The 13,366-nt window shown below is 48.2% G+C and overlaps 6 protein-coding genes across 6 annotated transcripts; 3 read left to right on the top strand and 3 right to left on the bottom strand.

The window, feature by feature from the left end:
• Nucleotides 1-117: 117 nt before the first annotated feature.
• Nucleotides 118-3,281, top strand: FSUBG_1172 (transcriptional regulatory; the record flags this gene model as incomplete). The annotated part of the gene is made up of 7 exons (XM_036676432.1): nt 118-227; nt 274-335; nt 382-870; nt 1,206-1,396; nt 1,462-1,898; nt 1,945-2,382; nt 2,435-3,281. 7 exons carry the CDS (start codon nt 118-120, stop codon nt 3,279-3,281), a joined length of 2,574 nt encoding a protein of 857 aa, XP_036543340.1.
• A 955-nt stretch (nt 3,282-4,236) lies between these two features.
• FSUBG_1171 (uncharacterized protein) lies at nt 4,237-5,444 on the bottom strand (the record flags this gene model as incomplete). Its single annotated transcript, XM_036676421.1, has 2 exons — nt 4,237-4,822; nt 5,191-5,444. The coding sequence occupies 2 exons, from the start codon at nt 5,442-5,444 to the stop codon at nt 4,237-4,239; spliced, it is 840 nt and encodes a 279-aa protein (XP_036543339.1).
• A 2,078-nt stretch (nt 5,445-7,522) lies between these two features.
• FSUBG_1170 (vip1) lies at nt 7,523-8,411 on the top strand (the record flags this gene model as incomplete). Its single annotated transcript, XM_036676410.1, has 2 exons — nt 7,523-7,605; nt 7,658-8,411. 2 exons carry the CDS (start codon nt 7,523-7,525, stop codon nt 8,409-8,411), a joined length of 837 nt encoding a protein of 278 aa, XP_036543338.1.
• A 484-nt stretch (nt 8,412-8,895) lies between these two features.
• FSUBG_1169 (uncharacterized protein) lies at nt 8,896-9,147 on the bottom strand (the record flags this gene model as incomplete). Its single annotated transcript, XM_036676398.1, has 1 exon — nt 8,896-9,147. The coding sequence occupies one exon, from the start codon at nt 9,145-9,147 to the stop codon at nt 8,896-8,898; it is 252 nt and encodes an 83-aa protein (XP_036543337.1).
• Nucleotides 9,148-10,225: 1,078 nt separating this feature from the next.
• Nucleotides 10,226-11,416, top strand: FSUBG_1168 (uncharacterized protein; the record flags this gene model as incomplete). The annotated part of the gene is made up of 2 exons (XM_036676387.1): nt 10,226-10,546; nt 10,598-11,416. 2 exons carry the CDS (start codon nt 10,226-10,228, stop codon nt 11,414-11,416), a joined length of 1,140 nt encoding a protein of 379 aa, XP_036543336.1.
• Nucleotides 11,417-11,555: 139 nt separating this feature from the next.
• Nucleotides 11,556-12,596, bottom strand: FSUBG_1167 (uncharacterized protein; the record flags this gene model as incomplete). The annotated part of the gene is made up of 3 exons (XM_036676376.1): nt 11,556-11,584; nt 11,729-12,318; nt 12,523-12,596. The coding sequence occupies 3 exons, from the start codon at nt 12,594-12,596 to the stop codon at nt 11,556-11,558; spliced, it is 693 nt and encodes a 230-aa protein (XP_036543335.1).
• Between the last annotated feature and the right edge of the window lie 770 nt (nt 12,597-13,366).

The raw sequence follows: 13,366 nt of genomic DNA, 5'->3' as shown, positions 1-13,366 counted from the left end.
TTATGTAGTACCCCGTCCAGCACACGCCAAGTGTCTTGATCTTCGTGTACTCTGGTGATGTGCGGTGAGTCGGAAAAAGCATATGCGAGAGTTTCATATATTAACAAAATCCCAACCATGTGTACCGACTTGTTCCTCTTTGTCCAACCTATTCCCGTGATGTGGAGGTTGCATCTCCCTGTGGTAAAGAGGCTGGGCTTGATTGCCATGTTATCCCTTGGTTTATTGTAAGTTGACAGTCTCCTCTGTTGCAGCCTTGACTTACCACAAAAGGGTTTGCGTCACTTCGATCATTCGCATCGTTTTTGTCACTCGAATTGGGCCCGATACTACTTGTAGGTTATGTGAAACGAATTCTTCACCGCTTCTAACAGTTTCTAGATGAATTTGCCGAGCCTATGATATGGTCCGAAGTCGAATTGGCCTCTCTCGTCGCAAGTTCCACGATCCCATGTCTTCGCCAGGTCATTCAAAAGGTCCCCTGGCTCAGCCATGCCTTGGGACTCTCGAGCGGCCGACGAAGTTCGAACAACTACTATGGATGGAGCGACTCCAAGAAGACAGGAGGATCTATCCCACTCAAAAGCTACAACCAGAACCATAAGGATGGCTACCTACCGAGCAAATCAAAAGGCAACAGCGCACATGGATTGACAAGTCACGCTATTGGCGGCGCACATACCAAGAATGATAACACGGAGGAAATTTTGCCACACAAAACCGACAGCAATGGTTCTATTTTGGTTACCCATGAGATGACTCGAGATTTCGAATCGCATAGTCCCTCAGCTACACCTTCAATAGCACATGTCGATGACTACGAAATAGGAGATAATAACGGGACATTAAAAGATGACCGAGCTATCGATAGTTATTAAACGGCCAAGGTTGGTAAGTGGTATTTTCAATATTATGTACTCATATGACTAGGTCTTTGTTTCAATAAAAGCACACAATACGTCTATCGCTTTGTGGGAAATCTGTGGTTCTCCTCAGAACATTCTTGACTTATACTAACACTGTCATATACACTGTACGCGGACTGTGTCGCTAGTTTCCCGCGGGGAAGCCAACTCCTCTTATCAACACCAGCTTCAGCACACTCCGCGGAAAGTATTCTACACGCAACTTACAGCGAGACATCCTCCATTCTAGCTACCAAATACAAAAATGGAACAGGCAACTTCTAACGAACGGCCGTACAGGTCCCATCTTCGGCCGGCCTGTATTCCATGCCGAAAACGCAAGTCCCGCTGCCAGTCCGAGGCATCTTCTAGCTGCTGTCTCATGTGCCGGGCACACCGCACGGATTGCATCTTTCCCACGGAGTCTCGCTCAAGTTCTCAAACTCCTCGGCGTCGGAGACAAGCAAGGCTGTCGACAGCTAGAAATTCCCGTCAAATCAGCCTGGCATCTGGCCCCCCGGCGGTATCCATCTCAGACAATTCTACAATCGGACAGCCAGTGCCTGTTGTAGAATCAGCCTTGACTTCAGCGCCTAACCATTCGTCGAGAAACAACACCTCTCATGAGAACCAAGCGTCAAGTGTCTCTCCCACTGTGCCAAGAAGTACAGAATGGGTCCAGCAAAACCCTCAGTCGGAGGAGTCACCTTTGGCATTGGGCTCAAACGACGAGCAACCGCACAATCTTCACATAGTTGGGCCTGCAGTCACTTCCGATAACCAGGTTTTGTCGGACTACCTATCTTCCATACCCAGTGCCTCAAGAGGTTCACGGATTATCAGGCCAGCCATAGGCAATAGGTCTCGACCTGTGCTGTTTACTGCTGTACAGAAACGGCCAGTTGGGTTAGATTCAAACCTCAGTTTCGCAGAGGAAAGGTTGCAGCTTATAGAGAAGATATTGGAGCCTTTTACCAGTGATCTTGTTGATGTGTAAGTCTTTTGACAGATTGGGGCTACAATTACTAACATCGCTCAGTTATTTCCACAAGGCTAATTCTTGCTTTCCTCTTCTTGACGAGGGTCATTTCCGTAAGCAATATAGAGAGAACAAATCTGTCATATCGCCAGCGCTTCTCAGTGGCTTGTATGCCCACTCGATAACCTTCTGGAATAGCTCTCCTATTCTTTCCCGTCATCGACGTCCTGACGGGCGTTTCATCTGGAATCTTGCAACTGAGGCAGCTTATTCCCAGATACATAGATCTCCTGGAATATCCACCATAGAAGCCTTGATTCTGAATATCGGTGGTCGCGAAGTGACCGCCCTGATAGGAAATGGCGTCTTGTTGGCATCTTCAGTTGCTATGGCACATTCACTGGGTCTCAACCACAGTCCAATATCCTGGGAAATACCGCAGTCTGAGAAGAACCTCAGAATGAAGATATGGTGGGCTCTTCTGATTCACGATAAATGGTACATGAACGCCATTCACAACCCCCCTTTTGCAACTCTAACGTGTAGATAGGTTGAGTCTTTCGCATGGAACCCCGCCGCTTATCTCTTCGACTCTAAACGATGTGCCCCAGCCTCTCGTCGAAACCCTTTGCGGAGAGGGATCTTCTTCAGAGCAGGCTCTCAACGCCTCCGTGTACATCGCTCTGATAGGTTTGACCGAGGTCCTGGACTTACATTTGAGACATGTCCATCAATTCAGTCTTTCAGATGAATCCACAGATACGACACATCTAGAGTTGGCTCTGAATAATTGGATCGAGACTCTCAGTGACGAAATCCGACGAGTCGTCATTCGTGGAAACAACCTGAAGATTCCTGGTGCTGCCAACCTTCGCCTATCATATCTGACAGTCAGACTCCTATTACAGAGAATCGAGCTTGAGGCCGAGAAGCGAGTTCGCGATACAGGGGATAGTCGCCTACTGAACCGTTATATGCAAGCTCGGAGAACTTCAGAGGACATTCTCATCTTGACTCAGGAGTTACAGCCCGAGCATTTGGCTGATTGCTGGTTGCCAAGCAGCGCTTTTGCATTTTCGACAACCGTTAGCTTCCTTCTCCGATGCGCGCTCGAGACAGAAAACTCAACAGCGGGATTGGTTCAAAGTAGCTCATTGAAGATAGCCTCGGACCTATTGTCGGCTCTTCGTGAACACAAGGAGAAGCATGCTTGGGATTTGGGTGATATCTGTTTGGCTCAACATGTCGACGTTGTTGAGAAGCTACGTGCCATGACTCCGCCTGAAGACCCAAGCGCTGAAGAGGTTTTGGACTTTTCTAGCTTTGCCATGGCGGAGGCTTCTTACCTGGATCAGCTATTCCCGAGTTTATGGGATCCTCTGCAGAATGTGTGGTGAACATAGCAATTCTTTTCCGCGGACAACTTGAAAGGGCCCAGCCGCATAAGCAAGCCAGCGCTCATTACTTACGGCTACTTGGTAAACCTAGTGGCAATGTTCCTCAACTTTATATGAAGGGCGCTGTGCTTAAAATTGCGTATCGTTGCTGTATGTGAATGCATAGGTCTCAACTTAGGATAGAGAACAGTGTCAATGCCCAACTAATCGACGCAACACTTCTTGTTCGGTTTACGAAAGGCTGAGAAGTTAACTTGGAACTACTTCAAACATTAATGCATATGCTGCTGCTATAAGTACGTACGAAGATAAACGCCGGGGCGCTCTTGAAAAATAGAGCCCCTGAATATCGGCAACTGAACCAGATACTCGAACCGACACACAAGTGATAGTTCGCCATACAAGAGTAATGAACACCATTTAGGAAATATCAGCTCCTTTAATTCTATCGAAACCTCCTCTCAGACCAAGCAAGGTTTTGTCGGAATTACGCAGCTATGGTAAAACTCTATACATAGATAGGGCTGTAGTTGACAGATGGTACATTGATGATAATCACATTATATCTGACAGTTCACTCAGAATATTCAGCAGCCAACAGCGGGAGATTCATCGAAAAACTACTTCAGGTATGCGGATGCTTATGTCTCCAATAGGAATTGATATTGACAACTCAATGAGTGTGTCTATAGTGAGCGGAACGATAGCCAGGGGTTTATGAACGAGCAGCGCTTTTTTCCTCTATACTGAAATGCCTCGGACATGACACCTTCTAAGTTAGAAGTGTAGGAATAGTCCAGAATACTGGTGGTTGGGTTCGTACCCCTGAGTTGAATGATCAAGAATTCACCTGAAAACTCCACGACTTACTTGAGCCTGGAACATCAACGGGATCATCCTGTAAAATAACTATTAATGGGTAGTAGTTGTCTCTTAGCTTAGATATAACCATGCATCAGACTATCTTCTCGGGGCTGAGATTTCCTCTGAAGCTCTTACGGCTGGGATGCACAAACTTTGCCTGCGAGCAATCCCAGTTCCAATCCGCTTCGTAGATGATTGCCTCGCCTCTAGCAACTCTTACTACGAAGGAGTCGTCATCGTAGTCTGGAAAAGGATCATAATATGTAAGCTCATAAATCTTTCTGTTCACAACCGCGATGGGAACGCCTTTGCAGAGCAACATCTCGCGACAGTCTTCGCAATGCACATGAAGGGGTGTCTTCGGTCGGGCGCAACAAAGGCGTACGCAGCGTTGTTCCTGAATCAATCGAGCGCGCATAGCATCCTCGAGGGCGGCGCGGCTGGGTAGAAATCCTTGTCGACTTAGATGGTATACACGCCAGTTCCGTTCTAAGCCTCCGAGAAAGGCTTCGATTTCGTCTTTTCCCATCAGGCACTCACAGACTTCGCATACCTTTTTCTCGACATGTTTGGGGTAGAACTTGCAGTGTGGGCACCGACTCTTAGGTCGGTCGCCAAAAATGTCAGGCGAGTCAATGATGACGGTTATTTCGTGAGCCATGAGTGCAACACTGCAGCTGAGGTTTGAGGTTTAGAAGATGACGTTAGTATCGGCTTCACAATATTTCAGTTTTGGCGATAAAAAAGCAAAGTAAAGCGTAAATGGCATTAACTAGAAAGTCTGGGTATATATAGTCGTAAATCATATCTTCCGCTGCAAGTGAACAAACGCATTACGCCTTGAAACCATGCGAGATAATGAACAGCCTCCTCTCCTCTTTGTCATGCTGGAATAAAAAAGTGCGCAGACGTTGTGTTGATGTTGGTGAACAAAGGAATAAATGGAATGATCGTAGTAATCGGGCGCGGTAGTGGTCAAGCACCGATCTGAGGTTATCGTTCTTCTTCGTATCGCTTTTCTCGTCATCTTTCGGATCGTCATAACATCGTCTTTTCCGTGTCGGCATGCGCAAAGTGGTAGGGAGCGTATTTTGCGGAAGTGGTTGCTGATCGTATCGTTTTGAGTTGGTGGTTGACTTTAACTCGCTTAACAAGAGCCATAGTGATAACCCCCAAAACCATAAGAACTTCAATGACGAGCAGGCCGATATAAACGATGTTGAGGATTTCTTGCTCGCGCAAGTAAGCAATAGTGGTCATGCTGCTGGGCAGCGGTGCCGAGCTTGGAACGAGAGGCATGGCAGGTTTCTGATCTCCTTGTTAGGGCTGAGTTGTCAAAGAGACTCCAAGAATTGAATTGCCTTTACTTTTCCCAACCTGCGAAATCAAAAACTTTTAAACGACAACCGTATACTACTCTCCTTCTCAGGGCGAGAACAGCCGATATTTGAAAGAGTGAAGCAGTGAGCACGAGAGCGGTGAAATCACCAACAGAGAGAGGTGAGAGCGAAGCGAGGCCAACAAAACTGGGAATATGGGTTCTTTTTAGTTTGTTTCCTTGGCGCGAAACAATTGCCTATAGTGTGCTCCTTTCAAGGTTAGAAGTTGATAGTGACTGGGCTAGGGTTGCAAATTTCAATCAATGCGGTCTGGGGGAGGCGAGAACCGCTTTGACCGCCTGGAAGCCCGTGAAGGATCCCATTTAAATACGAGAGGGGCGCCATGAAAAGGCCGTAATCAATACTTTAATGCAGTGAGATATACGAATATGGCTGCAACATTGGCTGCGACGTCAGCTGTTTAGAGAGCGCCACTGGGACATTGAGTTTCTCCTGGTACTTTGAGAGCAGCCTGCTCCTTTGTTCTGCTCACTTGAGAAGATGGGAACGAGTCTGTCTTTTCGTCTGAGCAAGGATGATGACGACCCTTGTCAATGGAGGCGATCGCCAAGTTGGCGTGTGACCCCCAACGCCTGTCTAACGAAGCGGGAGAGTGGGCTGAAGGAGCAACTTTGCCAGATGAGGAAGCGTTTAAAAGAGAGTGGCGAGGCGTCACAGGAGGTGTTGTTGCGTGATAATGAGGTTGTTGGTATACATGATGCCAGGCAATACTGGCCATGGTGGAACAGATGTCATGGCATGGCCATAGCATGAGCTTTTTCCCTGCGAACGAACCATTAAGTCGAGGCTCGCAAACGAGGACGGAAATTGTAGTCGCATTGGAAAAATCCATCAGCGCTTGATGGACAGGGGTTGATGCGATGGGATGGAGACGGATGAGTTGGCGTTAAGATCCAGCCAAGGCGGTGTTGAAGAGCAGGTGATTCAGCAATGGCAATTGAATTCAATGGTGTAAGTTGGCTTTTAAGGAGGTATGATGAGTCGATAATACACATGTATCCGTGTATTCAATCCAAGGTTACCTTATCACACGTCAGTTATCCTGAGCATTTTGATACGCCGAGGGGAGATTAAATTAGCAACTCACGGCACCTAACGTTAACCCACCGAACGGGAACTACTGTACGGAGTACAGAGAGAGTATTAGCGCCCAGATTAATCATACTAAACCCAACACATCACACGAACTGTCTCCGAATGACACAGTTACAAGTTCCAAAAGCAGGAACAGAGGTAAACGCCTCAGAATGAAGCCCACCGGGTGATATTTAGTTTTCCGTTACGCGTATCAAGACGCGTAGACAGTAACTCTCGTGGTGTTGTTTGTATGGCTTATGAGCATAATGTTGGGAGGGTAACGAATAAGCCTCGATGATCATATGCAAAGACGATCAGGTCAAGAAAAGAAAAGAAAAGGAAAAGGAAAAAGAAAGGGTCCTTTACATGTGAAAGAAGGAAAGCAAATCATTCTTCTGCAACTTGGTTTGGCCTGAGAAGTGTCTCATCACCTCGCCACGAGAGACGACGCAAGGGCAACCAGTGACAGCCAGCCCGCTTCTAGGTACTAAGTCTGTTCTCCAAGAGATCAATCTCAACAATTCACGATGCTGCTAGAAGGTACTTACCGCGCCACCTATACTCTGTGTGAGGTCATGTAGCTCTCATCAAGTACATCATGCCATCACACATGGCACCCTGGGCTTCGATGACGTCGCTCTCTGCCCCGCAGTGAGTTAAGCGTCTGAGCTCGAGGGAATGGGAGTGAGGGAGCCGCCTCCACACAAGCTCCTGCTCAAACTGCCACTGCCTCGTTGCCTCGTCACGATCTATCACGGTGTCGTCATTCCTGCTTTTTATTTGCCTCGACTCTTTAAAAACACTTGCCTGCCCTTTGCTACCTTCATCCTTCACCACAACAAGCTTGATACCCCTCATTAACCACACCAAACCACAAACACGCACAACCACACATTCATCATGTCTACCAACTCTACCATCAACGTCAAGAACATCGCTTCGTCCACTAGCGACAGCGAGATCAAGGACTTCTTCAGCTTCTGGTAAGCTCTTGCTCTCTTTCACTTTCTGTGCTTCGCAGCTAACGTCCTCCAGTGGCAAGATTGCTGATCTCAAGGTCACCCAAGAGGGCGAGACCAAGTCCGCTGAGGTTATCTTCGAGAAGGAGACTGCCAAGAAGACTGCTCTTCTCCTCAACAACACCCAACTCGGCTCTAACCATCTTGAGGTCACCAGCGCTGGCGCTGACGGCGAAGACGATGTCCACCAAGCCACCAAGAACGCTGACCGCGATTCCGATGAGATCACCCAAGAGGAGAAGCCCCGCGCCCGCATCCTGGCCGAGTACCTTGCCCACGGCTATGTCGTAGGCGACGCCGCCATCCAGCGTGCCCTCGACCTCGATGCCTCTCACAACGTCTCCAACCGCTTCTTCTCTACCCTCCAGGGCCTCGACCAGAAGTATCACGCTACCGACCGAGCCAAGGCCACCGATGAGAGCTATGGTATCACCCAGCGCGCCAACAGCCTCTGGCTCGGCCTCAGCTCTTACTTCGAGAAGGCCTCCAACACACCCACCGGCAAGAAGATTGCCGAGTTCTACACCGAGGGCAGCCGACAAGTTCAAGAGGTGCATGCTGAGGCTCGTCGCCTTGCTGATCTCAAGAAGGAGGAGCACGGTGGAAGCGCCTACAAGGCTGCTGGTCTCGAGAAGGTCTTCGGCAAGGAGAAGACCTCCGGTACCGCCGCTCCTGAGGCTGGCCAGGGCAGTCTTGGAACATCAGTTCCTGCCGCCTCTGCCGACAACGTTCCCAACGTGAACGCTCCTGAGGGTGGTGAGAAGCACTAAGCTATCGAAATTGGGGATATGTGAAGTAATGAGGAAGTAATGGGGATTTCTTGAGCTCTGACGGAACAATCATGTAATGGCTTGTTGCAGCCTACTAGTTAACGAATTGTTACGAATTTTACGCATGTCACAATCAATAAATTCAAGATGAATTCTGCCATCCACATTCTATAATAATTATCGGTCTCGCAAATAAGACAAAAGTCTTCAGCGAAAATTGTGACATGTGAAAACCACTTGTCTCTTGATTTATATTGAATTTGGCACCATTATTCGGAATGCACCTAAGTTATAGATATAAAATACGTTTACAGACACGTCACGATTGAGATACGGACTATGTTTGAAATGAGGCGACTATTTCAGTCGTGTTTTATTAGTTCTATGCATTCCCATGTCCATCAATTCATAACCATTATGGTATCGTTTATTCTATTCCCATGTTAAGACTGTTTCATCAAAGCTATTATTTTGGCTTGACTGACTATTTCTTCTCAGTCTTGGAGAATTTCTCCTCCACAATATCGTCGGTGATACCCTTGGGGTTCGATGAGAGGTTCTGCAGATAAGCAGTTAGCATCATGCTCGAAAATGAAATTAGAGGGTTTCTTGCCTCAAGCTGGCTCTTGGGGTCCTTGCCATCAGGCTTGTTGATTCCATGACCAGAGGCAGGAGGATCCTGCTGCTGGCGGCCGCTCTGCTGCTCAGGAGCTGGTGATTGACGTCCCTCAGGCATGATTGCTGTGATTTTTGGTATGTGAAGAGGCTCGGGATTGAGTTATTGTTGAAGAGTTTGTTTGGATGCGGAATGGTCTCGGATGAGGAAGGGTGCGAGGTTAAGTACGAGAAGTGGAAAGCAATGATTGCAAGTTGACGTCGAAGGGGGGATTCTATGCCGTCATAGGGGGATTACATCATGGACAGGAGGGAGATCGAGATGGTGTTTTTTTGATGGAGTAACGATGCGAGCCAATGATTTACTGAAAGAGGGTCGAGATACGGGCCTTTTGTGGTTTTAATTCAGGAACAGTGAGAAGCTGCTGATAAGTTGTTCTCAGTAGGTGTGAAGCTGTCAGAGCTCGTTGGTGATTTGAAGCTCCCCACTTTCTTGTATTGGGAGTTTCTGGAGTTTATCATGCTTACTGTGAGGTTGATTAATAGTGATAAATATTTATAAGGCTTACTGAGAGTTTAATAGTCATCTATCAATTTAATTTAGACATTCTTTAATTGTTCATTTCACTGAGGTTGTCGACTTATGGTTGAATTGGTTATGAGAGCTAGTTAGTTCTGTTTTCCGGCTTATAACTAATAAATATTGATGCTACTGGCCTCACTGGACAGTGATTTTTAAAAGCAGTGCCTACCGAACTCGTCACCAACAAAGTGGTGGGTAAATGTTCGATCTAACAAAACTGGTCTAAAAACTGCTACCACGGGTTTACTTGAAGCGATAGAGCCTAAATCGAAAGTGTTGTTATCTTCTCCAGGGTAGGCAACATCCATTCACCGAACACTCTTCATACCACAGTTTCAAGACCCCCGCCATCGCAGCCAGTCGGAATCTTTTCAGGGACTTCTAGGGGGCATTCAGTGTTTTAGCGTCCAAAGCACCGGTGCAAATGGATCCATGCTAGTGACCGGCCCGCTGGACCCCGCTCGCCCCGTCGGTGACGGTAGGTAACGGTCATGAACAACGCGCCAGAGCTTCACCTCAACACTCAACTACGCGTTACTTTTACTTTTCCACCAAGCTTACCTACCTACCTAGAAAACGATCAACTTTCAAAACAAATACGGACCTCATGACCGGCATGCCGGATTTAAACTCAGTCCCCCCCTCTCCACGTACTCTTGCGGCCTCTCGTCGCCAGTCTTCGACACAGATGGCTACTCCGCCAGCCCCAGCGTCGCCATCTCTCAACATCCTCCCTTCCAACCAGAATACGGTGAACCCGTCGCATTCGCCTTCTCTTCCATCGCCCGTGTTAAACGCTTCGCAACCAGCTTATAATGGTCCATCAAATGTTCTAGCTGAGCCTGGTGTTGGCCCGGGACCTGGACCGATAAGACATCCTCGTCCGTTGACCGCCGCCGAGCTTCACCTCCAGCTTGAAAAAGAGCAAGAGGCCGTGGTCAGTACAAGATTTAAACCTCGATTTAGTAGCTATATCTAATATCTTTAGGTTAACCGTTTGACCCGTGAGCTCTCCCTCCTTCGAGCTGCCCAGAACGCCTCCGTCGTTTCCAACACCTCTTCTACCTCTGCCGCCAACTCAACTCACGATGTACCTGAGCAGTCTCTCCTTTCAGGCTCAGGCTTCTCAATCCCCACCGCCCGACATCATCGAACATCATCGACCACGTCGCAGAGCTTTGGAAATCAACAGTTGTCATCGTCTTACGAAGCACGAATCCATGCCCCCCGTCCATCCCAGGCTACCCCTCTCTCACGGCAGGATAGTACCGCCTCTCGAAGGAGCCTCACAAATTCTCCCGGACCGCAGCACAGCAGCTTAGATCCGTCCAACTATTTCCAGCACCAGAGAATCCCCCCACCTACGTCGATCCCACCTAGTTCAGTTGGTGCAACCCCTGGAAGTGTGAGCGAACAATTAAGCCCCGGGTTGATGCCTGCCACCATGCGTTACGAAGAGACAGCATATTACAGAAACGAACTTGAGACTGCTAAGAAAGAGAATGATGCTCTCAAGCGAAAGGTTAGAGAATTAGAGAGACAGGTCCGGCAACGAAGAGCCAGTGATGCAGGCCGCCCCAGAAGTGGAAGCGCAAGCACCAGCGCCAGCGTGAGCGTCACCCCTGCTGGAGGAGCCAGCATAGCAGGCCCTCGGGAGGGATTGCCTATTAGACCAGGCGGTGAGCGGGAACGAGGCATGACGACACAGAGTATTGCTAGTGTAGCCAGTGTCGGTGTTGGTGTACCCGAGGAGGAACTCAAGGTTGGAGAGAGTGCTGCCAGCGCTGGAGTTGCACAGGGACAGTGATGGCCTGGCACGATACTCACGAGGCACTCCGCTCCTATTAACTCAGATAAATGCTAGGCCAAACGGCCATGAAATAACTATTAGAAATTGGCGTTGGATGCGGTTAGAGTTATGCCAATAGCATAGCATGCTATTTGAATCAAAATGTGTCGCTTTTCTTTACTGAAACTATGAAAATTAGTTCAACTAACTGATGTGTGCCTTTGTTTTCCAGCTCCATGTAATCGGCGACGGGTGACCCCAGGCCATCTCTCAAGATGAACTCTGACATGGACTATAAACTATACTCAGTCTCGTCTATACACTGCTTACACTTCACAGCCATCCCGTTATTCCGAGGCCATTTTATTGAAGTCGACTCAGCCTTCTGTTGGACAATTCCCCAATACTCATACTCGAGGGGTTCCCACGCGGCAAACGGATCGGGGTGCTGAGGGTCCTTGCTGTTGATGAAGCCGAGTACCGCACTCTCTGGAACAATCCGAGGTTTCTCGACAACTATTTGCTCCCCATCTGGATATGACTCATCCAGGAGCTCCACCCTTGGGTGGCTCTCATGCGCTGGAAAGACAGCGAACCGATGAAGATGAACATCAGGGCATGAAGCAGCAAACTTGATGATGCTAATAACTTGTGGGTCGCTGCGGCAGTTGTGAAGCATGATGTGTCGTAGAGTTGATGCATGCCGTCGAATAAAGGTCTTGAAAGGGTTGGCGGAGAATGTGAATTGGATGAAGGTGAGCTTGATGGTTTTGAGACTTTTCCACCTGCCGGGGAAAATATGCTCCAACTGCCAACCGGAGTGAATAAGAGGACGGCCGGCAGATCCAATTTGATCAACCCGTCTCCATCTGACCGACAACTCTTGCAGGTTGACAGCTCCCTCAAGGAAGTAAGCAAGTCTATCAACGAGTTGTTCCTAACAATCCCAGCTACCGCCTGCGGTAGCAGTCTGTAGGTCAAGTGTCGTGAGTCCTCGCAAGGCAGTCCTCCACTCCCAGGGGATCCTGGGGTATATCCAATCGGTCCCTCTGCCAGACGGCGGGGCGGTACACGAGCTCAGCCTTGAAAGTCGGGGACTGCTTTTCCAGCAGGTACAAATGTACCCGGTGCATATTCTGGGAATAACCTTGATTACCTCTTCAGGAGGACCCCAGACCTTGGACAAGAACCAACGCATGTAGGTCAGGGGGTCCTGACATCTAAGAGTTAGTTGTGATTCGAGACGAAGAGCGGCATAGAGCAGGCAATATGGCATACACGAGCCCGTCTATATGTCCCTTTGTGGCAATTCCACTGATTGGACCCAGCTCAGACGTAAACGTGTGCAAGTTGGGCAAAGAATCAACACAAGCCAAGAACTTGCAACGGATGTCTTTGACGTACTTCTGATATTTGTCGTCTGTAAAGACTTGCCCCCATTTGTCACTGTACGTGTCACGACTTTGAGCAGTGGTAAAGACAAGTTCTTGGACATAATAAGGAAAAGTTGACGAAACAGCCTGCAGTCTCTCGATATCTTTTTCAGCGAATGAAACCCGAATTGTTTCGAAATGACGAGACAGAATTACTCCATCGAGATGAGGCCAGCAGAGGCGGATAGAGGCAAGAGAATCTGGAGGCAGTAGGTTGATAATTGCGTTTGTCAGTTCTGGGGGGTAGATTCTTGAATGACGAAAGCTGAGGAGTGGTGATATATGAAGACTCGACCATCTTGGTTTGAAAAAATATTGATGAATTTTAAACAGCATCCCATTAATGAAGAGTACAATTCTGGCCCAAGACATGAAAAAGAACGAGACAGATATTAGATGAGTATAAACGAGGAAGCAGTATTCCTTCTACGTCCTTGCACTTACCACCCACGACAGACTTGTCGGATATGTAGGTAATCACAGATGGGTTACTTGGGATACTCAGGAGACTTATGCATGGTGCCGATATAACCAC

The sequence above is a fragment of the Fusarium subglutinans genome (genome assembly GCF_013396075.1).
Source record: "Fusarium subglutinans strain NRRL 66333 chromosome Unknown NRRL66333_c0000005, whole genome shotgun sequence".
In the NCBI taxonomy this organism is placed as follows: domain Eukaryota; kingdom Fungi; phylum Ascomycota; class Sordariomycetes; order Hypocreales; family Nectriaceae; genus Fusarium; species Fusarium subglutinans.
This window is presented reverse-complemented; position numbering and strand designations above follow the sequence as displayed.